Source organism: Podarcis liolepis, assembly GCF_965112155.1.
Source record: "Podarcis liolepis genome assembly, chromosome: 8".
Classification (NCBI taxonomy): domain Eukaryota; kingdom Metazoa; phylum Chordata; class Lepidosauria; order Squamata; family Lacertidae; genus Podarcis; species Podarcis liolepis.
The window spans coordinates 958,961-986,140 of record NC_139560.1 but is presented as its reverse complement, the minus strand read 5'-3'; the positions used below and the strand labels follow the sequence as shown (position 1 = coordinate 986,140).

The following is a 27,180-nucleotide window of genomic DNA, read 5'->3' as shown; positions in this document are numbered from 1 at the left end:
AAAATGAGTTGATGAAACTGATGGAAGAGAGGATGTTAAATTATAATATTTTAAATTAAACTACTTAAATGAAAATAAGGTTGGAAGGATTTGCTGAAAAAATGATCTGAACTAGAATACAAAATTGGGAGGTGTGCGGAGGTCAAGGAAATAAGTAAAGGAAGAAAGCTTATGTAAAGTTTTAATCTGTTCTCTTTTTTATTTTATTTTAATAGAATGTATTTGTATACCTTTTTTCTTTATTTCTTTGTTTGTTATTGTTGTATTCATTTTTTGTATTTTGCATTGTTCTTTTTGTAACTTTAAACTTTGAATAAATATTATTTAAAAAAAAAACAGAATGCAGGCAAGCAATAAAAAGCAGCAGAAACGCGCAGACACCCAGCGCTCTCTCCATGGAGAAGCTTTTCATACAGGCACACGGGTGGGTGGTCCACCAAGTGAAACAAATTTGAGGGAGGCAGGTCGGTGGGCAGCTATTCAGCACCACAGCTAGAGGAGCCCCTCCCTTCAGGGGTAGCAAGGCAGCGACTGGGGTGGGGGAACATCAAGGGAAGGCAGCTGTTTCATGCCTCTGCTTGTGGGCTCCCCAGGCACATCTGGGTGGCGGCTGGTGGAACCCGGGTGCTGAGCTAGAGGAGGACCCTGGGTCTGGCCCAGGAGGGATGTCCTAGCAGTGGCTTCGGAAAACCCTGACCATAATTTCCGGCAGGTTTTCTTAGGGAAGTACCCCAAACTGGGAAGACCCCATTTCACACCCTTCCCTATTTCACGCATTAGCAAGGCAGAACTGGAAGCAGGACGTCTCCTGAGGAGCTTCAAGAACAAGAGGGCTTAGAAACTCTCAAATTTATTGTGACTTTGGATAGAATTGTAGAGTTGGAAGGGACCTTCGGGGTTGTCTGGTCCAGTCCAATCCCCTGCAATGAAGGAATCTCAGCTAGGTGCTGTCGGTGATGGAGCTGCAGCCATGGTGTGCTCTCTCATCAAAGACTGAGACTACTGAGGTTCATTTGCCACTAAAAAGACCCCTCCCCACAAACTGTGCTTGCATACAAATACAAAGGTAGGCCCTCGCCGCCTCTCAGGATCAGGGCGGTCGGATCCTGGGTCAGATGTTGAGCCCCACCTGCCTCCTTACTTCACAAACTGCTTGGGGGGAGGATGTGGAAAGGCCGGCCTGGGAGCCGGGACTCTGGCCCTCCCCTGGGGGCGGGGAGGGGGAGTTTTAAGAGAGGCAGGTGGGCAGAGGGTAAGAGTTTATGTCATTCTGGTACAAAATTGGATAAATAAAACACTCCTAAGATCTTTTCATAACCCCTGAAATGAAACCTTTGAAGTCGGCCCATATAAACTCTTCACCGCCATTTAATTGCTCTATAAAACAGTGTGCGAAGGAAAGTCTTTGAGTTTCCCTCCTCCCACTCAAAAAAGGGGCTGTTAACTCTTTGCAGGCCTTCTGGAGATCACCGCCCCTCTGCGAGCTCTCCTAAAAACTATGAGGCCGCTAGAGGAGTCAGAAGACTGTCCCTTTGCTCTGCTGATGACGGGAGGCGGTGCACCGGGTGTGTGGGTGTGTGTGGCAGAAACGGCACCCTATGCCTTATATATGGCTCACATGGGGATTTGGGAGCCAGCTCAGGGTCACCTGGTGAGCATCATGTCCAAGCTCGGCCAACACTCTGCACCCCATGGGTTCCAGATCTTTCTGCAGAGGACGGACAGCCCCCTGGGCTTTCCTGGAGCTGCCCTAGGAAAGGTGCTCACAAATGCACACTAAATTGCTCTGCTCAAGGCAGCAAGCGACAGCCTCAGTTGCACCCAACACTCTGACCAGCATTTCCTTCCCACAGGCACCCCCTACTTTGCCCTGGTATTTCCTGAGTGCAGAAGACCCATTTTCTGCTCGCAGGAAGCTCTGGGGATGTGCTAAAGAAAGGCGTCTGCTGGTCACCCTCATTGTCCTAAGGTGGGGTCTCCAAAGGGGTCCCCTGCAGAAGGGATGAAAGGTTGTTCTCAATTAGAAGGTGGATGTTTGTGATCCCAGGAATTATTCTCTGCAGGGTGGGAAAACACTTTTTGTTTATACAAATATTTATAGAACGCTATTTCATTTGAAAAAATCAAAGCAATTTGCAACAAAAATGTATAAAACCATGCAGTAAAAACATGTTTTTTTAAAAAAGGTTATAAACAGACATCAATAAACCATTGCAGGGAAATGTATTCTTAATTGCCTGCACAGGCCTGGGGGAATAGTTTTCAGTAGACATTTAAAAGTTAAACCAGAAGGCACCTGCTTATTAGAAACTGAACAGGCAACCACCGGCTGCACCAACTCCTTTGCAGAGTGGCTGGGGAAACCTAGCCAGATGGGCGGGGTGTAAATAATAAATAATTATTATTATAGTGTGGGTTCACCCCACTCCTTCCAAGAAAGAGGAGGAGCTTCTCCATCCACACATTCCCTTGGCCAGAGTCTTTAAACAAAAGGCCCTTGCGCCAGGGCACTTGGGGACCTGCCTTGGGACTGGGGTGTTACAGACCCTCGCAAGTCATTACGATGAGAGGCGTACCAGGGGTGCAGTGGGTGGTTTGTGCCTGCAGTTCAGAATTAAAATCCTCTGGGGAACTATTTTAACAGGATTCTGAAAGGAGCCCCCTCCCATTTGGTCATTACAGCACTGGGAGATGAGGCCATCAACCGAGGGTCCCAGCACGGCACTGCCGAGCCCTCTGCCCTCTCCCTCTCCCATGTTTAAACATCAAAGGGAGCCAGGATGGATGGTACGACTCAGAAAGAGCAGAGAGGGGCTTGCCGCACCTGCAGAGAGGCCTTCTCAAAGGCCTGGAGGAAGCCAGACAGCAACTTCATCACGTGCTGCTGGCAGGAATTTGGGAGGAAGGGAAAGGCGAGTCTTGCAAAAAACTAAAAAATAATAAAAAATGGCAAGGGCGATGACAGCAGGTGCCCAAGTAGAGGCAGCCAAGGAAGGAGGGAGGCGCAACCATCTTGTTTGAGGGGTGGGCTTGTTGCTGGCTTGAGCCTGCTGCCTCTTCACTCTGCGGGATGCAAAGCTGCTCCCTTCTCCAGAATCAAACAGAACTGGGCAATGGCTGCACAGGGTCAAAGCTTGCCTGTCCACAGTAGGGAAACAAAAATCCCAGACCGCACACCACAAGCTCTGCAAGGCCGGCAGTTTTTTCTGATTTTCAGAAATCCGATGGGCCATACAAAACAACGAATTACACACACACACACAAACAAACAAGGGTCTGGGAGAATTAAAATGTCTTTGGTGTTGAAATGACAACAAGGTTGACAGGTCCATACAGGGAGGGAATGCCACAATAATGGGGCCACTACAGTGGTGCCTCGCAAGACGAAAAGAATCCGTTCTGTGATTCTCTTCGTCTAGCAGTTTTTTCGTCTTGCGAAGCAAGCCCATTGACGGATTAGCGGATTAGCGCTATTAGCGGCTTTTAGCGGCTTATCGGATCAGCTGATAAGCGTCTTAGCGGCTCAGAAAAAGGGGGAAAGGGGGAAAAAACCCGCAGGAACTCGCAAGGCATTTTCGTCTTGCGAAGCAAGCCCATAGGAAATTCGTTTTGCAAAGCACCTCCAAAACGGAAAACCCTTTCGTCTAGCGGGTTTTCGGTCTTGCGAGGCATTCGTCTTGCGGGGCACCACGGTACTGCAAAACTGGCTCAGTAGTCGCCACCCACCTCACCTCAGATAGGGGTGCTGTGGGTGACATGGTGCTGCTAAATTGCATGGGGCTTTAAAGGTGGGATAGGGACGAGGGTGGCACTGTGGGTTAAACCACAGAGCCTAGGACTTGCTGATCAGAAGGTCGGCAGTTCGAATCCCCGTGACGGGGTGAGCTCCTGTTGCTTGGCCCCTGCTCCTGCCCACCTAGCAGTTCGAAAGCACACCAAAGTGCAAGTAGATAAATAGGTACCGTTCTGGCGGGAAGGTAAACGGCGTTTCCGTGCACTGCTCTGGTTCGCCAGAAGTGGCTTAGTCATCCTGGCCACATGACCCGGAAGCTGTACGCCGGCTCCCTCGGCCAATAAAGCGAGATGAGCGCCGCAACCCCAGAGTCGGCCACGACTGGACCTAATGGTCAGGGGTCCCTTTTCCCTTTTCCTTTAAGGTGGGCCTTGACACTTCATATATAACTGTGGCCAGGTTTTTTCTGCCACCAGCCCAAGATGATGAAAGTGTCCCCTTGCCAGGAGTAGCCCCCCAACCCCGGCTTCAAAACCTGATCGCACCCAGAACAGGCTGAACACCATGTCTCTGAAGAGATGAAGCCCCTCCTCTCGGTACTTTTCCCAGCCCTCCCCGAGCACCCTCCCCTAGGGCAAGTGGTGGGTGCCTGTTGGGAGGCCACTTTAGATGCAGGACAAGGTGCCTCGGCACACAAAGCAGCAAGCCTGCAGTCAGAAGCACAGGTTTTCCTGGCACGGCCTCAGGCCGCAGCTGGCAGCAGCTCACACATCTGAGCCCGCCATAAACTCCGACTCCAGCAGTCCTTAACCTCATGGAACACCGTGGCCAGTAAAACCAGCTTCAGATGATCTCAAGCAGTGACTAAGCCCAAAGCGCAGCTGTGCGCAAGGAGGAAGAAAGGAGAAGGAAAAAAGACAGACGCAGAGCGAGAGAGTTCACAACGAGTGTCTTGCTCGGAGCCCATCAAAGCAATTCTGAGACGAAGCTGACGGTTGACTGCCGGCCAACAAAGTCCCCCGTGACAAGCAGGGGCTGCGGTGCAACTCGCCAGAACAGCTGGAATCCATGCAGCATCTCGCACAGAGAGGCAGTAACACACCACATTACAACCGTCTAATGTAGAGGTCATAAAAGCCTGGCCCAGCGTCTCTGCCTCAGGCAGGATCAGCCAGAAGACTGGAGTCGTTAAAGTCAGCAAGGCGGAGAGGGCCGTGCACACTATGTGTGTGGGTGCAGGGGGGAGACCAGCCCTTCAGACAGGCTGTGGAGTCATCCCACTGCTCCCAACACTCCTGACCAGCGGCTAAGCTGCCTGGGGATGGTGGGAGTTGCGGCCCAACACCTGGGGCCCAAGAACACTGGTCGTGGCTTAGGACACCTGAAGCCCAGGAGATGGAGCAGAAGCAGCTTCCCCACCAGCCCCACAAGGAGGAAGTGGAGGGCTGGAGCTGGACTAGAAAGAACATGAGAAGAACCTGCCGGATCAGGCCAGTGGCCAACCAGTCCAGTAACCTGCTCTTCTCACAGGGGTCAACCAGATGCCCCCATGGAAAACCCAAAGGACTCCCCACCAGCAGTTTCCAGCAACTGAGATTTAAAGGACTGCTGCCTCTGACCCTGGTGGCACAGAAGAGCCATCATGCCTTCAACAACCCTTTCCTTCAAGAATTTGCCTAATCCTAAAGCCGTCCGGGTTGGTAGCCACCAATGACTCCTGGGAGAAGGCGATCCACGGTTTGCGCTGCATGAAGAACCTTCCAACATTCAGAAAGCTTCACCTGCCTTCAATACGCACCTACAGATGCTCCAGCTAATTGGAGCTGTTGACAAGGCAAGGCTGAACCTGGAAACATGGGCCAGGGGGCAGAGGGAAGAAGACAACTGACCAGCCAGCTTCCTTGGCTAGGCAAGGCTGGAGCCCCACAACTCTGACCCTCTGTGCACAAGGGGGCCGGGGTCACGGTCAGAGAGGAAGGCCACCTTGCCACCACTCTAGTTTTCTTAAGGACGAAGCCTTATTAATAGAAGACAGCTGGAAAGGAAGAGGCCAGGGAGCCTCCTCCACGCCAGCGCTCCAGTCTCCTGCACCTCCTTAATGGAAGCAAGGCATTTATTTCCCTTCCCTGAGATTTACAGCGATTCTTCTTCCCCTTGTCCAGGCCTTGCAAGTGATGTCTCATTCCCAAACCTCAGCCAGCTGCATAGGCAGGGTATTGGCTCCTGTTACGTGACGGGATCCTTCTCTCAACGCAGCACACGTCAGAGTGCCGGCAGGGAAGCCTCCTTCCTTGCCCTGGGGGGCAGCAGGCGGGGGGGGGGGAGTCTTAAAGGAGAGAACCGGGCAACTCAAGATGCTAGCTGCTGATCCTGGCAAAGGCCAGGCCAAGCCTCCTTTTCAAAAGGCTTGTCTTGAAAAGTGGTGAAATTGGCAGCTGGAAACTTGATCCAACCCACTGAGCAGTGCATGCGTGCGCACACATGGGGGGGGGGAGAGAGAATTTCCCCAGAGATCCCCTTCTATCCCCCACTTAAACCAGTGGTTCCCAAAGTGGGTGGTAGCGCCCCCTGGGGGTGAGTACCCAGGGAGGTGCTAAGAGGTGAGGGGGCAGAAGTGGGGAAATGGCTATCCGACTTTGAAAAGCTGGTATCACTGGATCAAGTTAATTGAAATAATTTAATTTAATTACACAGTGTTAATTGGGTTTGGAATAAATGTGCAATTCATTGTGACTGTTTTGAATGTTATTGTGGCGTTATGTTCCTTAGTGGGCTGTGCAAACCACTGATCTGAATAATGCTTTTTATACAGTAGGGGCCACTGGGGATGAGTTGATTGAACCGAGAGGGCAGGGCCCCCAAAACGCTTGGGAAGCACCGGCTTAAACCAACAATCAGGACACAATCTGCATGCAGAAGGGGAGTCGGGAGAAGCAGCGAACCCTCACGTCACCGCTCCCAGCCTAGACCTTTTTCCTTTTCCTGCTTGTCCACGGCTAGCCAAGGCTGCTTTCGGGCCCCGGGTCCCTGCAGGCCGGCAGCTTCCTCTAATGAGGCATTTCCGAGGCGGCTGGCGGCTCCAGCTTGGCCATCCCTTCGCTGGCTCCATTAGGCCCGAGCTCAGCTTTTCTGCAGCCCGTTACTGACAGACACAATCTTTTCTGCAAATGTTCCAGCGCAAAAAATATCCCCTCTGGTGAGTGTCAGAAGGATAATATATATTGTTGCTTTTGGAACCATAAAGAGAGCAACACAGGTCAGAATTATTATTTGGTATGATTTAGCGGGAGGGGGAGGAGGAAGAGGAGAGGTGCCGCATCAGGGAAACTAATTCCGTTGCAGGGAAGAAGAGGATGGTGGCGGCAGAAGGCCAGATAAGGGTGTCTGCTCGGATTTATTTTTACCAAGAGAAATTTTAAACCTCCTCGTTCTGTGGGCGACGGGGGCCTTGTAAAAACGGCAGGGCCTTGTAAACGCAGTCTGGCCAGGAGGAAGTACTTGCGGCGTCCCCGCGGCAGGCCTTCGACATGCCGAGCCAAGCTAAACGGAGCCCCCAAAGGCGGCTGGGGGAAGGCCCCCGTAAACACAGGTGCACTCACCCCGCTCGGCCCCCGCTCCCAGAAATCTGTTTAGAATTAGGCTCACGGAGGAGACACTGCAGCAAGACCAACCAGAGCCCTCCTGCCTCGCTTTCCGGCTTGGAAAGGAAGGCCTGCGAGGATTCAGAGACCAGAGCAAACGTGAGCAGCAGGACCGGCTGATTTCACCTTCCCCAACCTCGCCACCTTTGTGGTGAACTTATCAAAGCTATCATATTTAAGTTGATCTGCACCCTTTCTTTTGTTATCCCCCCAAAATACGCCTATCAGGGTGGATAAAAATCAATGATTAAAAAAATATATATCAAAAAAATCGGATTTTTAAAATAAAATGCTTTTGGAGGAAAAATATTTCTAAAGGTAGTTTTCTATTCAAGTTACATTATAGTCCAAAGGCTATTCATCAGGAATTAAGGATTTGTTTTAAGTTTTTCATGTGTGCTAAAATACCAGTCTAAGTTCTTTTTTAAAAAAAATTGTTTAACCACATCCGTTAACAAACATGGATACATATGCTATAATGCTCTTGTTTTAGTTAACTAAATTGTTTAAATTGTTATTAAGGAAATTATTATTTTTCTCCTTCCAATAAAGTGCAGCAGAAAAGTTGTCCAAATATAAACAGTTAACTTACTAAATCTGTTAAGTCTTTGGCGAGACCTTGAAGTGCTTGCCCGTCAACTAATAAGTGTTCACAGTAAACTTATTAAACCTCAAAATAATTTCATAATTATCTGTCTATGTATTTCTAGTAGTATAACCAAATCAGTGATTTTTTTATATAATTGCAAAAACTACTCTGAAAATATATTATTCCAAAAATGAAACCTTCATCTGGTTGTAAATGTTAAGATTATACCAGCAAGAATGAGTCTTTCTGTAAAATAATTATTTAAATCAAGTCTTCCTGATTAGTGATTTAAATCGATCTGATTTAAATGAAATCCACCCTGACTCCTATACTGGAAGTTTGGTAGAGTCTGTTGTTGTTGTTGTTGTCGTCACCATCCCACCCCTCAGCAGGAGACCCCAGGGCTGGTTACAATAACATAAATGATACCATTTAAATCAAGCCAACAAGCAAAACAGTCATACACTAACTAGCAATTTCCAGGCAGGCCATAAACATGTTGCATAATTGTAGTGATATGTGGATTTACTTTCCACTCAAGGCCAGAATAAATGGGTTCATGTCCATAGCACAGGGACGGCCGCCCTCTAAATGCTGATTGGCTCCAAGCCACCCCATGGGTCCCGGTCAGCCTGGCCAGCTGTCAGGGAGCATGCTGGGAGTTGGAGTCCAGCAGCATCTTGAGAGTCACCAGAAACGCCCCACCCCGATGCCGTACTTTGAGTGTCAGGTGCTGCCCCACCACTGAAGGATGGTTCCACAGCCAAGAGGACCAAAGCAGAGCGCACGCGACTCACCTGGTGCCATTTCCCTCATCAGCCTCAGCCCAGCTGGATGTGGGATCTGGAACCAGGCCTAAGGCCATTAGTCCTGCATTTGACATGAGTCTGGCTTCCCAAACCCCCAGGAAGCGTTTGCTAGGCTCACCTAGGAGACATCAAGCTCAGGAGCCACACGTCTCGTGATAAAAGAGCCAGCAGCAGCTTTTAAAAGGCAGCTATCAGGTTCAAAACCACAACCGCTCCAAACTTTAAAAAAAAAATCCCTGAAAGGAAGCTTCTGGCTCACAGATTCCATTTTTAGGAGGTGGTTAGGGATTGAAAACAAATGAAAACATAGGAAGGGGAAAGAGAGGCCAGCGGAAGCTGACGCTCTCAAAGGCCGAGAGGGAGATTTTCCAAAGCAAAGCCCTGCCAAGCTTGGGCCCCCAAAGCCCACCTGCCTTCCCCACAGCAGCCCCCTAAGTGTTGTTCTGGCTTTGGAGGGACTGGCTAGTTATTAAACATTAACATCTCCTATACAGCACTATGCACCACAAGGTGCAGGCCCATCGGCCTTTACACGAGTGCAAGGGAGGCGGACAATAAAAACATTCCCTTTCGCAGTCAGGGCAGGATTCAAAGCCAGGGCTCTAAAAGCCCCCCTGAGCCAAAATGGCCTCTTGCATTTACCCATCCAACCTTTCACTACAAACACTTTATTCCTTCAGACCCCCCCCCCATTTTTTTTTTACACCCAGCGCTTTAAATGCCACATGCTGAGAAACATCAGAGTGCTCTTATGCTCCTGTCCTGCTTGTGGGCTCCCCAGAGGGCCCACTGGTCGGACGCAGCACCTAAGCTCTTCAGATGCACGCCAAAACACGGGGCTACCAATTTCCCCAACCAAAATGAAGGCCAGCTATGTGCAGGTGGACTTGCTCACATCCACCCCACATTAGGCCAGCCTCTCCCTTACCTCCCAACCAAAGTCTGAGTGGTCTTTTTAGGGGGGGGGGCTAATGAGGGATCAGTCTTCTGTTTTGTACTCCTTGAGGTGCCATGTACACTGATGGTGTTACAATACTTTAATGAAAAAGAGGGCCAATCTTCCTATGTGGATCTTGCGTTTAGACCCTTCAAGTTCGGGATCACTAAACTCAAGAAGGCCACTGTAGGTATTGTCCTTACCCCTCCCTTCTTCCGGGGCACTGTGATTTTGCACAGTGAAAACAAGGGGCCCCCAGCAGGCCACAGTAGCGGTCAGTAGTTCTGCACGCCCTGCAGAAGCTAAGAATAATCAGCCCAGGAAGCTGCCCTGGGAAGGCTTGTCTCTTTGGGGCCCGTGAGAGTTTGCTACAACCCTGGACTGGCCAGAGGGGAGGCCCAAGATGAAGCACCGCTAACAAACCTTCACACTACTGGCTCCTCAAGAACTTCAGAGCTTATGCTTAAGCAAGTAGGCTTTGTGCCCTCTACGGACAGCAGAAAGCACCCCCTCAGCTTTTTGATCTCTTAAGTCAGCCATTTCCTTGTCTACATGAGGACCATATACAAACAAGACACACGCGGGCAGAAACACACCAGCACACACACTGTCCCTCCTGCACAGATGAGAAGGGGTTTGGCAACTCACTCCCCTCTTCCCTTGCCCACTCATCACAGCCTCAAACTGATGATGAGGGGAGGAGGCAAGTTGCCAAACCCAGCACTGAGTCTACTTTGAAATATTGTTTTCCCTTTTTTGCAGTTATTGTCAAAATTGGCAGAGTCTTGGTGGAGAAGGAACTAAATCACCGTGGAGCTGAATCACCCCTGGGTCTACACAAAGGAGAATGAGGTTCCGAAAAGGCACCATTGGGCTTCTTTCTTCTGCCAGATAGGGAGGTGGTACTGAAGCCTTTAATTCCCAGACACCACAGTCTAACCAAGACAGGGAGGCCAAGCTTCACCACACTATGACCCCGTGCAGCACCACTGTGGGCAGGCAAGAAGCATGCAGGCCTGGTCTCTGGGCTTGAAGAGGAACTCTAGGGCACAGCCAGGCAACAAGTCGGCCTGGAATACCCTCCCTTCTGTAAGCGGTTTCAGGCAGCTTGGCAAAACCTGACCTTGGCCAGCAACAATTCGGAATGGCAGAAGCCCCACCAGAAAGCCGCAAAGCTGGATGACTCAAGAGACCGAGTGGTCATCAAGCTCCACATTCCATGGGCGAGGAGTCAAGCTGTTTACGGCTGGAGGGATCAGGGTTCCTGTCCTGGCAAGAGAACAGCTGGGCCCAAAGCTGCCAGGAGGGGCACCACAGCAGCCATAAAACAGGAAGGGGTTGCTGCTTCAAGCCACTGACTAATCTTCCAGGAAAAGTGGGATTTGCAAGCCTTTGCCTTCATGCCCCCACCCACCGATATGAGCCATCCTCTGCAGCTGCAGATGATTTACAGCGGGGCTTCATTGCTGAACGGAGTGCTGGCCATCAAACCAGCCTGAATAAATGTCCCCTGGGCTCCAGAACTCTTTCCTTTAAGTTCTCAAATGTGTGGGTGCAGGAAAAGGTGCTCTGGGGAATTCTGGTGCAAGCTAAGCCCTCCTTTCGAGGCTTCACTCCCCAAGGGAACGCGTCAGACACTCCTTCCTGGGTCTCCCCTACAACTGAGCCAGAACGCAAACTGCCAACCGCCAGCGGCTCACTGCATGCCTCACCTTCCACCTGTGCCTGGAGAGAAGGCAAGGCAAATTTTTCAAGTCCTCAATAGCCTGGGATAAGTAAATGTTAAGCAATTGTCCCACACAGGCAAGAAACTCCCTGCTCTGTCAACTCCAAGTGGAGAGCATACGAGCCCTGGGGCTGGATCAGGGCGAAGGGGGCTCCTCATCTTGTCCCACATCCTGTTCTCGCAGTGGCCAAACAGAAAGCGGAAGCCCACAAGCAGGACATGCTGAGTGCAGATGCCTTTCCCCTGCCCTTCATAACTATGGCGGTCTAAAAGAAGGCCTTTCCCAAGCTGGAACCAGCCTGTGCCTCTATCCGTCAGTGCCAAAATAAAGCAGCACTGTTCCACCAAGAGTTTAATTTGTAAAAAATTTTAATCTTAGCTGCCCATGTAATTTTTAAAAATTAGTATTTATTCTTCTCTTAACAAGGGCACTACCATACAAGAAGAAAACTGATCAATAACAAGTCCACATGGAAAAGTGCTGCAAGTTACACAGCAAGGACATGTCAGAAGGGCTGCTAACTAGTTTAACAACTGTGGTTGCCGCTTGTCATTTTAACTGTGCTATGGGTGCATCAATAGTTGCTTTGCTATTATTAACGCTACCCTGGCGGCTAATGGGTGATACACCACCCTAGATTGAAGAGACGTTAGCATTGAAAATTCAACATGCTGGGTGAGAGAATTGAAGACAAAAACACGGCAGTCCATCACTGGGCAAGAAAGTTTGCTAAGGAGTGAGTTCAATTCCTGCAGCAATCAGGAGGTTAGCATATTATGCTACCTGCCAGCAGAGGGTGCTAGAACACACAGAGCAAGGTAGACTCCCCCTCCCAAACCCAGAATACCCCTTCCCCCCTGCCCCTTGCATTGTACATACTGCTTCATGGCTATCAGCTTGGAGTCCATGCTCTCCTGCTTGCCCTTCATTGCCTGGACATCAGTCAATATCTTTGTCACGCTGTCCTGGCGAACCTTGATATCTTCATTCTTTATGCCAGATACCTGCAGGCAGAGGAAGATTTCTTACTTATGGCTCTTCATGGCTTCCAAACGAGAAAATAGCTGGCTGAGCATCACAGAGTGTGCACTGCCTCTTCTCAAAGAGAGCGGCAGTCAGAGTCCAACAAAGCTGCTGAAGACCAATGCCATATAAACTGCACGCCTTGGCAAAGGCGGTTCCTGAGCCCATCTCAAAAAGTGGTAGGATCACCCATTTGCCAGCAAAGAAGGCAAGCACACAGTTCACTGAAGTGTACTTTTATTTGATTGTGCTTCCCAGCATGCACTGCCACTCTGCTATCCAACCTTGGCTACTGCATGAAAGAATGATGCGCTTCTGAATTTTCTAGCGCGCTCTCTCTCTCTCTCTCTCTCTCTCTGTGTGTGTGTGTGTGTGTGTGTGTGCACTGCAATTTTACACACACACACACATTTGACTGTTAAAAAAACACCCTCAAGCATGGCTCAGGGAAGTAACTGAAACAAGCAAGTTTGAACAGTGGGAGGCAGGGCAGTGAGAGTATGGAAACAGGGGCACATAGGTAAGGGTTCTGTGTAGCTTCTGCCTTCTCCTCAGTTAGGAGAACCGCTAATCTCAATTTCAGAGAGAAAGCTATTTGCTGCTTTCATGAAACAATTTTGGGAACACGGTTTGTTGCTTCCGGTGAACAGTTTACATGAACAAGCAGCACTACAGATAAGCAGAGACTGAAGAGACATGAGGACAGCCAACAGACTGTAGAATTTACAGACAGGCTTATTTAGGCAGCATTCTCAATGCAAGAGAGGTGCACTGATTAACGTGACATGATATGCAAGACATCCTAGCCTACAAGATGGCTTCAGCTGAGCCAGGGACTTCCAGGCTGCTCAGCAAGGCAAGCAGTGCAAAAAGAAAAGTTCAACAAGAGGAGAGATTGCCAGGGCCTCCTGCCATACACAGAAGCACACAGGAGGAGGTGGCGCGTTGGCAAGTTCATATTCTTCTGTGCGCTCACTTATGCATGCACACACACTCACCCACCCAGGTGCCTATCACAGGCCACCTCAAATTGGGTGATCTGAACCAAAGTTCAGACAAGACAAGGCAAAAGCCAAAAACACTGAGAAGGAAGAAGCAGAAATCTGCTCTCTGCACTATCCTGAAGCACCAACGCAGGTAATGGCTGAAAGAAACAGTGCTGTTTCCATCCCGTTCCATCAGTTCCTCAAAAGCTCCTTTGAATCTGGGCCAGCGACTGTTACGGAGGACTCACATTGGTTACTTTCCTCTTGATGTTCTCCAGGAGATGTTCTTGGCCGCGGAGGAAGTAGTGGTGCTGGAATTCAGTGTCATCCTTCTCGGGCTTCACCAGACCGCCCTGCTCGATGTGGATTACTTTCCGGAAGCCATCTGGAAGGCAAAGGAGCAGAGCAGGTTGGCAAGAAGGTCAAGGGAATGCTGGAGAAGCCAGCCTGTATTTCACATGCAGCGTAAGCCTGTAGGGCAACTGGACCTCCCAACTCCGAGACTTTGCTTTCCCCCAGCATCAGAACCAGAAAGTAGTATCTGCTGAGTCTGCAGGTTGCTTAATGCTGTCATTTTCCTGAGCCAACTTTCCAAAGTGAATCATACAAAATAGCACATCAGCGAATGATCTCAGCTCCCAAAATGCAAGGCAGGTGTTCCAGGAGGAGGAAACACAAATTGCCTTGCTAGAGCAGAGCACGGTTCACCTAGTCCAAACTCGTCTCCCCCGAGGCACCTGGCTGGCCACAAGCAGTGATGGACGTTCCTGTTTAGAACTCAGAATACGCCCTCTTTGAAGTTGGGAGTTCTCGTTTTTCACATTTAGAGCCATTAGCTGCTCACAGACGTATTCTCCATGAACCTTCTACCTCCTGTTTGAGTCCCACGTAAGAAGGCACAAGCCCCTCCGTGACAGGGCCCTTGCGGTCCTGCTTGCAGGCCTGGTACTCAACCTTTTCTTTAACCCAGACACTTTTCGTAGACAATGCCAATTCTATGTTAACAGTGCCAAACATTTAATCCTAACCTAATTTTGCCAAGATGAGCTGCCGTATGGCAGAAGAGGACGTCGCTCTTTCTTCACTACACCTGAAGAAGCTACTAGGCCAGTCTGAGAAGCCCCAGCACTTTTGCCCACAAGTCCTGCACGGTGCAGCTCGTGTTCTGACAAACTGCCAAGGTGCCCTAACCCTACCTTCAGGCAAGCCCCTCGTGTTCGCAAGAGACTTCTGAAGTCAAGCGCACAAACTGTGCACCAAACAGAGAATATACTTACACATGTTCAGCTGCCGGACAAAGCTGGCCATGTTGTTGTGTTTGAAGTATTTAGGAAGGACTTCCTTGGCAAACTGGCCTTGGTCGAAGACATGGAAGCTGTTTCCACTCTGCAACGACAGAAAGAGAGATGAGCAAGCCTGTGCGGCAGCGTTGCCACTGACCTCAAGCAGCTGGGCTGGCCCCCATGGCTGGCAACCCCACACGGAGGAGTCGCCCTTCAGGCACCGACGGATGTGAAAACAGGGCTATGCCTTCAGTCAGTAGAAATAAGGGCCAGATTCAGGCAGTCAAGAACCACATGGCAGCCACTTAAATGCACACAAGGGCAAAACATAAAAGCCCACAGTGGTTGCAGGTAATCACTGATCACGGCATTCAATCATGAGAAACTGGGAAGTCTGGGAAGCAGAAGGGTGGGCACACTGGGCTTAGTCACCTGACAAGTGGATTTTTACACCCTTTACAATGGGTGTGGTTGCTCACACATCACTCTCGAAATGTGAACACCTGGAAAAAACCCAGAAGAATGTTTTTTTTGGGGGGAGGGGTTCAATTTTTCCATTACTTCCCCCCCAACAAAACTTTCCTATTTCTACACTACTATTGGTCCATATGAAGATTTGACCAATAGGATTCTTCAGGAGGCCTGTGCAGAACGCCAGTGTGGCTTGTTTAGTATGCTAAACCTGAGGAACTCCCTGAGCCAAAGCCCTTAGAGAAATCCACACAGGCAAAGGGTTGACCACAGATTTGCAGGGGGAGCTGAGCAGCTATCGTAGGCCTGCCAGCTGCAGAAACCCACCTGCTGTAACTATGGCAAAGTGGGCAGAGAGATGAGGCAAAAAGGCAGTCCATGTCAATGACTAGAAGATTGTGTGGCATCTGCTGATCTTAACTGCCTCAGCCTTCTTCCTAGCTCAGCCACAGAGTGGGGAGGACAGAGAAGCAAGGCAGCCGGCAAGAATGTGTGGCTGACTCACCCAACATTCCTTAACTGGTGCCAACCCCACTGGATAGCACGGCAGCCCCAGAGTTTCAACTACATACACAGGAGCCAAGTTTCTTAGCTCCACGGCAGACTAGGGAAAGACCTATGTAGTGAGGGACCCAACAGTGCGTCCCCATGTGAAGAACGGATAAGCTAAAACCTTGAGATTTACTTGAGTGCACTGGCCAAGGCTGGGGCTCTCTTATCCAGAACTGGCATGCCTTCTCTTTGGAGATGCAAAGACAGAGGGCAGAGGGGAGTTGGAGCAAGGCACTGAGAAGTGCCCACAAACAGCACATCTCTTGATGCACTGCAGGTGGCCCCAGGCCTCCTCTTGCCCTCTGCTTTCTCCATATACAGTCAAATAACACCGAAAACTCAGACGTGTTCTGGTTTTCAAATGTTTTTTGGAAACCAAACATCCGACGAGGCTTCCGCTTGAGTGCAGGAAGCTCCTGCAGCCAATCGGAAGCCGCACCTCAGTTGTCAAACCTTTCAGAAGCCAACCGGGCTTCTGGAACAGATTCCGTTCGACAACCGAGGTTTGATTGCAATTTTTTGTTTTGTCTTAACCACATTTTCCTTCATTTGAGGAATTTCCCTTCCCTCCTGCATGCTCACTTGAGCCAAAGGGCTGCCCAGGAACTCCAGCTTGACAATAGCCATCCCAGCTCAGCATTGCCTCAAGACTAGAAGCTGTCCAGCAGGAGCAATATTTCAACCTTTGGCTATGCGAAAGGCATGCAACCATTTTTACTGAGCAAGATGACACGACTTCTCTGTCTCACATAGCAGGAATTTTATTATCAAAATATAATAGTCTCTACAGGAGACAAAGAGAGACAGAAATTTCAATCTGGCAGAGTGATATAAAATAGTGAAAGGCTTTTTACAACTGGATTTTCTTTCATGGCAGGAAAAAGCTCTGCCACTGAGTCATCTTCTTTTTAAGACAATTCCATATGGTGGGAGAACAAAACCAGCTAATGCCAATACTAGGATAGGTGGGAACCAAACCAGACCAGCTGTAGACAAATCACAACCCTGCAACAAAAGCGTGCTAGCTCCAGAGCAAGAGGACGGCACCTTGGACCACCCAAAAATGCAGCAGAGAAGGAGGCACCGACCGCCAAAGCCCTGCTCACATGCAGCCCTGCACCTCTCCGAGGCTGCCTACCCTGGGGGAGGGACTGCTACAAGAGCCCCGTCTCTGGAGCCACCGCTAGCAAAAGGATCACTTGGCACATTGCCCCCAAGCGCAAGGTCACTCCCCCCCCCCACATCTACGCCAGGCCCTTCCTAGTCCCTCCAAACACCAGATGTGGGCTTATCCACACAAGAGGCTGCAGCTTGAAAGGATCAGAACACCACTGACTCAAGTGGAAATAAATACCATTTGCTACACGAAGTGCCTAAAATAATGAGGTGCTGTACAAAGTTTTAGTACGCACATGGCCTTAGATCACTCAATACCAAAAGCCAACAATAACCAGGGTCTTACTGTCCACTTATTTGCCTTCTGAAAAAGCCAAGATTCAAGAGTCTGGAGGGACGGGGCAGCCTGATGCTGGAAGAGACAAGGTGCCGAGTTTTTCATTTTCTGTCATTTTAAAGACAGCAAAGCCAGTCTCTGCAGAAGGTGAGGTGTGAAGGGCCCAGAAGGGGGAAAACACAAATTTTAAAACGGGGAAAAGTTTTACTGAATTTTCCTGAGGATTATTTCAATTATTCCCCAAGGAAAACCTGGAAATTTTGGGAAACACTAAAAAACAAAAACAAACAAAAACACCTCTTATTATTCTCTCCTACTGGCCCACTTTTCTGGGTAGGGGGGCAGTTTAACCCTTGGATCACATCGGAGTGCTGAAGAAGGATAAGGAGATTGCAGAAAAGCCAAATGAATTATTTACATCTGTCTTCACAGCGGAAGATGCAGAGCAGATTGCTGCGCCTGAACTAACTTTTGCAGGCAAGGAGTCCAAGTCCCCCCCCCAACCCCAAGGATCAGCACTGAGAGCCGTGCTTAACTTGTTCACAAAGGACTTAAAGCTAGGGGTGAGAAGTGAGGCAGCCAAGTGCGCTGATAATACCAAACTGTTTGAGGTGATAAAATGAAGACAGACGGTGAAGAGTTCCAAAAGGATCTCCAAAAGGATCTAATAACTGCACAATAGATTCCATTCCATCAGACTGATGGGGCAGCAGCACTGCAGGACCTCCTCCTTGCTTCTGCTGCAAGACCACAAACATCTGGGTCCTCTCCAAATCGTCTCACTCCTGCTGCTCACTACAAGGTCTCTGTAACTAGACCAGGGGTCGGCAAAGTTTTTGTGGCTGGGGCCAGTTCACGATCCCGCAGATGCTGCGGTGGGCCGGAGTGTGCGTGCATGCGCAAACGCTATTTCCGGTGCGGAGGAGGCATGCGCAGCTTCCCACTGGCTGCAGGAGCTTCCTTCAGCCAATGGGAAGCTGGCAAACGTCGCGGAAGGCAGTCCCTTCCACTCTGCTCTGGTTTAGCACGCCGCATGGGAGCCAACCGAGTGGGCGGTGGGGGTCCATGGGCCGGTTAAACGACTCCCATGGGCCACGGGCCTTAGGTTGCAGACCCCTGAACTAGACAAACACTGGCTCCCTCGGCCTGAAAGCGAGATGAGTGCCGCAACCCCATAGTCACCTTTGACTGGACTTAACTGTCCAGGGGTCCTTTACCTTTACATTTTTACCTCTGTAACTAAGAACGAGTGCCTGAGCTGACTTTTTTCATTATCCCTTCCAGTCTGTTTCCCTTTTGTTGTGTGTCTTGTGAGCCTGAGGGAGAAGACTGCCTTCTTATCAATCACTGTGAGCCACTTTGGAAGACTTTTTCAGCTGAAGAGTCTTGAATGTATGTCAATTCTCCCTCCAGGATGGATTTGGTTTAAATCAAATTGATTTAAATCACAATTTAAATCACTAGTCAGTAAGACTTTTTTACAGAAAGACTCATTCTTGCTGGTATAATCTTAATATTTACAACTCCCCAAATAATCTTACAGAAACCTCTGGAAAATTCATTTACCAAAAATTTTAAACATTTGGACTATAATGTAACTTAAATAGAAAACTATCTTTAGAAAGATTTTTCCTCCCAAAGCATTTTATTTTTAAAAATGTGATTTAAATTTTAAAAATCTGGTTTTTGGGTTTGTTTGTTGATTTTTATCCACCCTGTCTCCCTTCCACCTAACCTTCCATTTTTACCCTGAAAAAATGATCACACACAGCAGGGCCTTTTGGCTGTGACATCTGCCTTTATGAATGCCTAAAGTATCAAGGAAGATCCACCTGGCCTCATCATTTGTTAAGAATTTTGCCTTTTGGCTTGGCCTGTGGAAATTGTTGGTTTGTGGTGCTCTTGCTTTCACTTTCTGCAGATTAATTTTTACCTGCTAGTCTAGTGTTGTGTGTGTGTTTCACTGTTCTCATTTCTCATTTGTTTATTGCTTTGTTGGTTGCAGTTTAAACTTGGTTTTTTTATTTTTAGCTGCTTTGGCTGCCTTGCCAAAACAGGAGGGTGTGAACTCTTTGAAATTAAAATCCATTGCACATTATCTGTCACCATCAATCAAAACTTCAATAAGGTAGATGAGTCAGAAATCTAACATCCAGGTTTAGGGTACATTTCTAAATTCTGATCTTGGCAAGTTGCAGCCGACCTCAGATTGACGGAGTCAATAAAGGCACTTGGGAGAGCTACATGAAGTCAGTAAAACTTAATTTGGCATATGACACAGTCCATGTGAAGAGGCCATGCTAGTAAGCAATAGTATATTTATTATTTTATTTAGAGTAATTGTACCCTGTCCTTCGGCCAAAAATGCTCCCAGAGCAGCTTACATGAAATCAAAACAAGACACCCCCTACCTACAGGCTAATATGATAAATAAATAAATACACAACACACAAAGGAAAAGGGACGAGGAGGAAGAGGAAAATAAAATTCAAAACATAGGCACCAACTTCTCCTATACTGACCAGCTGGCATAGTTCAGAGGCTGGAGGAGCCTGATGGAGCTGGCTAGCTGCTGAAGGTGTCAGCTTGCCAATCAATACACAATTATTAGTAACATACTCACAGGGCGCTTTACAATATACACTCATGCCTTGCTTACAAGGGATACTTCTAACATATATGTTCACCACATTTTATCAAGACTGCAAGGAATCTTCCTAGTTTATTAATGGAGGCACATTTATAAAGTGACAGCCTTCCATTGAGATGGAAGCTATCACACAAATCAACTCCAGACCGGCTGTCACTTTGGTCAGCCCACAAAATTATGACCGGGAAGTCTGAAGATAAAGACGGAAAGAATACTTGTCTCTGGTTTCTAACCCTGTGCATACGGAGGCCAAGGAAGACAGTCAATACATTCGCAAAGGGTCTGCTTCCCCTTCCAGTGGCTGTTGGAAGACCCCGTGGAGCTGAATTTGAGTGGGCATGGGGAGAGAAAAGGAACAGAATTCCATGCTGGATACATCTCAAAGTCTTTAAGGCGCACCTAGAAGTATTCATTCCACTAAACCCCTATTCAACAGTTAATCTTATGGCAAGGCCATTTTGAAGGGAGGGCCTTAAGAGGTGGTAATGGTGGGCCAACCCCAGACACAAGAAATTACCAGCTACCAGTTATAGCGCCAAAAACTAAGCCCCTGCACCTTCCACACACTCCACCCAGTTTTGCAGCTGGATAACGTCCTTAAATGGGCGGCCTTAACACACCTTCTGCCAAAGTCAGAAGAGCCATGACTTGATTAACAAAGAAAGAAACCACTACAGTGGTGCCCCGCAAGTCGAATGCCTCGCAAGAAGGAAAACCTGCTAGACGAAAGGGTTTTCCGTTTTTGAGCTGCTTCGCAAGATGATTTTCCCTATGGGCTTGCTTTGCAAGACGAAAACGTCTTGCGAGTGTTCCGATTTTTTTTCGTTTTCCCTTTTTCTAAGCTGCTAATAGCCTTTTAGCCGCTAATCCGCTAAGCCTTTAATAGCCGCTAAACCGCTAATAGCGCTAATCCGCTAATAGGGTTGCTTCGCAAGACGAAAAAACCGCTAGACGAAGAGACTCGCGGAACGGATTAATTTCGTCTTGCGAGGCACCACTGTACTTGAGTAGAAGTTACAAACAGGCAGCATTCCTGGACTAGGGTATTGCTTAGGGGGGGTGACAATATTAATATTTTGTATATTTATTTTGGATCCTATGATTTATGTGGAAATTGTTGTTTGGTTGTGTACTTTTTGGTGTTTTGTTTATTGTTTATGACTATTTTCATTATATTTGTAGTTCTGTAATTTTTTAAGCTGCCTTGCCTCTGAAGTAATCAGACATACTGGGAGCAGCTAATCCCTTTCCCCTACCCCTAACTAGGGTTATGGACTTTCACTACTATTTTTTAAATGAATACAGGATTATTTGTATAACTCTTTTATTTATTATTTTATCTATATTATAAAATTGCCTTCCAGTAACTTTTAATATTAGTATGAAGTCCAAAAGAGCACAAGTAGTTTAGCGTCTCTATCTGGCAGCACTGTAAATAATAATAATAATAATAATAATAATAATAATAATAATAATAATAATTTATTACTTATACCCTGCTCATCTGGCTGGGTTTCGCCAGCCACTATGGGCGGCTTCCAACAAAAGATTAAAAATACATTAAATCAACAGTCGTTAAAAGCTTCCCTAAAGAGGGCTGCCTTCAGATGTCTTCTAAACGTCAGATAGTTGTTTATTTCTTTGACATCTGATGGGAGGCTGTTCCACAAGGTGGGTGCTACTACCGAGAAGGCCCTCTGCCTGTTTCCCTGTAACTTGGCTTCTCGTAGCGAGGGAACCGCCAGAAGGCCCTCGGAGCTGGACCTCAGTGTCCGAGCAGAACGATGGGGGTGGAGACACTCCTTCAGGTATACAGTGATACCTTGGGTTAAGTAGTTCCGGAGGTCCATTCTTAATCTGAAGCACCACTTTAGCTAATAGGGCCTCCTGCTGCTGCCGCGCCACCGGAGCACGATTTCTGTTCTCATCCTGAAGCAAAGTTCTTAACCCAAGGTACTATTTCTGGGTTAGCCGAGTCTGTAACCTGAAGTGTATGTAACCCGAGGTACCACTGTACTGGGCCAAGGCAGTTTAAAGCCTTAAAGGTCAGCACTGACACTTTGAATTGTGCTCGAAAATGTACCAAAACCAGCTGATGGCATGGCTCCCCAAATCTCTCTTCTGATGAGAGCAGCTTTTGAATCTCATTTGGAAACCAAGGATCCAGAGTCTGGAGGAAGAATGGGGAGGCACACAATGCCCGATGCTTGAAGTCCACTGTGAAGTTTCCACAGTCTGTGTTGATTTGGGGAGCCATGTCATCAGCTGGTGTTGGTCCACTGTGCTTCATTAAGTCCAGGGTCAAAGCAACCGTCTACCAGGAGATTTTGGAGCACTTCATGCTTCCTTCCGCAGACAAGCTTTATGGGGATGCCGACTTCATTTTCCCGCAGAACTTTGGCACCTGCCCACACTGCCAAAAGTACCAAAACCTGATTCAATGCCCATGGGATTACTGTGTTTGATTGGCCAGCAAACTCGCCTGACCTGAACCCCATAGAGAATCTATGGGGCAATGGCAAGAGAAAGAGGAGAGACATGAGACTGAGCAATGCAGAAGAGCAGAAGGCTGCTATTGAAGCATCCTGGTCTTTCATAACACCTTAGGAGTGCCACAGGTTGATATCATCCATGCCACGCCGCATTGAGGCAGTAATTGATGCAAAAGGGGCCCAAACCAAGTACTGAGTACCGTATTTTTCGCACCATAGGGCGCACCGGACCATAGGGCGCACCTAGTTTTGGGAGGCGGAAAACAAGAAAAAATTATTCTGAACCCCAGAAGCCAGAACAGCAAGAGGGATCTGGCTTCTGGGATACCGTGTGGCTGTTCTGGCTTCTGGGGTAACCCCGCCAAGCCTCTTCAGGGCAGCGGGATGAAGGCTCCTCCTGCCCAAAGAGGCTGCGGAGGGCTAAAGCAGAAGCCAGGACAGACGCGTCGCTGAAAGGGCACTGCGCCTTCTCTCTCTCTGTGCAGCGCCCCTCCTTCACAGGAAAGGTGCTGCGCAGAGAGGGAGAAGGCGCAGCACCCTTCAGTGAAGCTGGAGAAGGAACAGAAGGAGACCCTTCTGTTCCTCCTCGGGCTCCGCTGGACAGGCGCGTTGCTCAAGGGGCGCTACGCCTTCTCTCTCTCTGCGCAGCGCCTCTCCTTCACAGGAGAGGCGCTGTGCAGAGAGGGAGAGGGCGCAGCGCCCCTTCAGCGAAGCTGGAGAAGGAACAGAAGGAGACCCTTCTGTTCCTCCTTCGGCTTCAAGGACAGGCGCGTCGCTGCAAAGCGGGAGGAGGAACAGGAGGAGACCCTTCTGTTCCTCCTCCGGCTTCGCATGGCAGGCGCGTCGTTCAAGGGGCGCTGCGCCTTCTCTCTCTCTCTGCGCATCGCCTCTCCTTCACAGGAGAGGCGCTGTGCAGAGAGGGAGAGGGCGCAGCGCCCCTTCAGCGAAGCTGGAGAAGGAACAGAAGGAGACCCTTCTGTTCCTCCTCGGGCTTCGCTGGACAGGCGCGTCGCTGCGAAGCAGGAGGAGGAACAGGAGGAGACCCTTCTGTTCCTCCTCCGGTTTCGCATGGCAGGCGCGTCGTTCAAGGGGCGCTGCGCCTTCTCTCTCTCTCTGCGCAGCGCCTCTCCTTCACAGGAGAGGCGCTGCGCAGAGAGGGAGAAGGCGCAGCGCCCTTCAGCGAAGCTGGAGAAGGAACAGAAGGAGACCCTTCTGTTCCTCCTCCAGCTTCCAGGACAGGCGCGTCGCCACGAAGGCAAGGAGCCTGCATTCGCTCCATAGGACGCACACACATTTCCCCTTCATTTTTGGAGGGGAAAAAGTGCGTCCTATAGAGCGAAAAATACGGTACATATGCATGCTTCTACTTCTCAGAGGTCCAATATTGCTCTATTTGCAGTCCTTGTTTTGCTGATTTCATTTAATATTCTAGTTTTCTGAGATTGTTAATTTGAGGTTTTCATCAGCTGTACGAAATAATCATCACAATTATAACAAATAAAGGCTTGACATATCTCGCTTTGCATGTCATGAGTATATCTCATATATTAGTTTCACCTTTTAAGTTGAATTACTGAAATAAATGAACTTTTCCATGATATTCTAATTTTCCGAGTTTCACCTGTAATCCACCATTTGGTTACCACTGCAGCCAACTAGGCGCCCCTTCTTAGAACCCAAGAAGTAAGACCTCAACACAACGCAACGCTCCTGCTATTGTTCCCCAGCAACTGAGGTTCAGAGACAGGCTGCTGCCTGTGATTCTCTCCCAACAATAGTATTTTATTTTTTTTACTTACAGAGAAGAGTGGGATTTGCCCTCCTCTTCAAGCAACTATTTCCTCATGTTAATGAGAACATGGCTGTATAAAACCAACCTTTTCAATCCTATAATTAGTTCATCAATCCTATAATTGGGACTCCATGAATTACTTCCCGCTGTATTGAATTAAGCTGCTGTTCATTCTCATTAGGTTGATGCTTACTTCAGAAACCCCTCAAGAGTACAGAAGAAAAGAATGAGAGGCTTTGCTTTCCTGCTCTCAAGGACTTCAACCTAAATCAAACATCTGAGATGACACAAAAAGTTTAAAGAACTAAGGTTGCACTGCTAACTACACATACCTCAGAACAAACTAAACACATGCACAGATTGATGTGCAAAGTCAACAAAACTTTGTTTGAGGGAAGCCTGTATTCCAATGGGGTGGAACACTGTGGATATTCCTGTTTCATTTCTTTACATGGAAGCGTTCTGTACTGGGTCACTGCCTCTGAAACAGAATAAGCTGGGCACAACAAGCACCCTTTGCCACCCAGTGGCCCTCTTGCTAAGACTCAGGCAAGTGCTCCTTATGACAGGAATTCCCAATATGTCTTTCGGTAGGAAAGGAATGTCCGTGGGGGGAAAGGGGGCATCTAACTACACGCTTTCACCTTAGAGAATTGAGAAGAAGCAAAGAGGTCAGAGTTATGCATTCTCCTCTACACCTCCTGGCATTAAAGCTGAACAATCTGGAGAACAGATACTGAATCTCGCTGCAAGAGACCTAAACATTCCCACGAAAACTAATGACCAGCTTCACTCAGCTGTGCTGGAACCACAATGCTTGGAATTCTGACCACAACCTTGACACTGAAAAAGACAGCTAAATATAAACTGGAGGTTATGTGATTGGAAAAGTTCACAAATGGTCTAGAATAAAAAGGCAAACAGGAACAATGTGGTAGAAAGAGCAGAGGAGCAAGGAGAAGATGACAAAACCAGCAAAGGATATGGGAAATCAATGGCTACAAGGATAGGGAAGAGGCAGGAAAGGACCGGTAAGTGTAGCCTGTTGGCAGGGGCCAGAATTACTGTAAAGAAATACTGATCTCTGTAGCCAGAATGACATAGCACCAGGGAGAAACCAGAATGTGGACACTGCCTGCAGATTGTGGCCTCTGGTCAGCATGGGCTCCTAGGCCAGCGGAAAGAGTTTCTAACCAAGACTGTCTTCTAGGCTGCATCAAGAGAAGTATAATGTCCAGGTCAAGGGAAGCAATAGTACTGCTCTATTCTGTGTTCATCAGACCTCACCTGAAGTAATGTGCCTAGCTCAGGGCACAGCAATTTAAAAAGGATATTGACAAGCTGGAACATGTGCCGCTGGCAACCAACATGATCAAGGGTGTGGAAACCAAGCCTTATGAGAAGTGGTTAAGGGAGCTGAGTATGTTTAGGTTGGAAAAGAGAATTGAGTGGAGATATGATAGCTATCTTCAAACATCTTGAAGGTCTGTCATGTGGAAGATTATCGAGAACCTGCTCGGGAAACCCTATTGAAGATGGACCAAACTTGTTTTCTCCTGATCTGGAGGACAGAACCTGAACCAATGGGTTTAAGCCACAAGGAGATTCTGACAAATCATCAGGAAAAACTTTCTGATGACAAGAGCTGTTTAGAGAAAAAAACTTGTTTGGGAGCTGTTGGGCTGTCCTTGGAGATTTTTAAGCAGCGTTTGGATGGCCATATATAATAGATGCTTTAGTTGAGAGTTGGACTAGTTGACCCTCAGAGTCCTTTCCAACTCTCTAATTCTATGATTCTATTATTCATATTGGAAAACTTGAAAATGTACTGCATATTACCATGGCATCTTTTGAATCTGCAAAACTTCTTTTCACCTGTAAGGTGAAATTCAGAAACGCTAGTGCAAAATTCGAGTGAAAGATGGAAAGTAGCATTAGCCATGTAATGGTACTCGGCAACAGCCAATAAACTCGCACTTTATATTGATTCTACAGCCCAAACCCATTCCGACAGGGATGGGGGACCTGTGGCTTTTCCTGTGTTGCGGAACTCCAAATTCCCTCACCCCAAACAGCATGGCTGCTGACCAAAGCTACAGTTTAATGAAGTCTGGATGGCCAGAGATTTCCCTTCCCTGCAGCATGTTGAACGACACTTGCTGTCCATGACCCAAACACTGAGAGTTTCTCCGGGACAACAGGGCCCAACTACACACGAAGCCAAAACAGTCAAACAAGTTTCCAGGTAACACCATGCGCTCCCTTCCTTCATCTGCAAACGCCAGGCAGCCCTGCCAGGGGATCGCACGGGACACCGACGCAGGAAGCGGCGCATCTCCTGCGCCCCGGAGCCCCAGCCGCAAGAGACGAGCTGGGAGGGCCGGGGGCCCCGGAGCCCAGAGACCGAAGAGTCGGGCAGGGGCGGAAGAAGGCGGCTCAGCCTCCGCCTCGCAAGGAAGACGTCCCGGGTTCGACCCCCCGCGGCCTCTCCTGCCCCACAGCCTGGGGAGCCGCCGCTGCTGCTGCCAGCCAGGGCCGGCAATAGCGGGCTCGATGGGCGAAGGGTCTGGCTGGGCGGGAGGCGGCTTCAGGCCCCGGGGAGCCTCTGCCGGGCTGCGATCCGTGGGGAGGAGGGCGCCCCCCCGAGACCCCCCGCCCGGCCCCCTCCCTCACCGGGCTCCAGCAGATGAGCGGGTCGGTCTCCGGGTCCTCCACGAGGGTCCACAGCTTGGTGAGGAAGGCGGGCACGTTGCTGCCCCCGCCCGCCACGCCGCCGCCGGTGCCGCCCTCCATGCCGCCCCTCGCCGAGGCCTCCGGGCCCCGGGCCGGGCCTCCTCCGCCGCCCGCAAGCGAGGCCTCCCTCTCCGCGCAGCGCCAGGCGCCGCCGCCGCTGCCCCTCCTGAGGCTGCTTCCTCCGGCCCCCGAGAGAGAGAGCGGGCCGGGGGTGGCGGGGGGTGGGCGGGCGCGGCGGCCCCGGAGCAGCCTCCTCCCTGCGCCCTCAGCCCCTCAGAAGGAGCCAGGCATGGCCGCCGCCATCTTGTG

At 49.1% G+C, this 27,180-nt stretch overlaps 1 protein-coding gene across 2 annotated transcripts in view; it reads right to left on the bottom strand.

The window, feature by feature from the left end:
- HSF1 (heat shock transcription factor 1) overlaps positions 1 to 26,966 on the bottom strand; it is a 39,698-nt gene extending 12,732 nt beyond the window's left edge. For both annotated transcript variants that reach the window (XM_083516788.1, XM_083516789.1), the window contains exons 1-4: positions 26,812 to 26,966; positions 14,723 to 14,831; positions 13,694 to 13,830; positions 12,316 to 12,440 (exon numbers count right to left, since the gene is read on the bottom strand). In XM_083516788.1, the coding sequence (XP_083372914.1) occupies positions 12,316 to 12,440; positions 13,694 to 13,830; positions 14,723 to 14,831; positions 26,812 to 26,931 (491 nt within the window). In that variant the 5' untranslated portion in view covers positions 26,932 to 26,966. The remainder of the gene's footprint in view (positions 1 to 12,315; positions 12,441 to 13,693; positions 13,831 to 14,722; positions 14,832 to 26,811) is intronic.
- Positions 26,967 to 27,180: the final 214 nt, after the last annotated feature.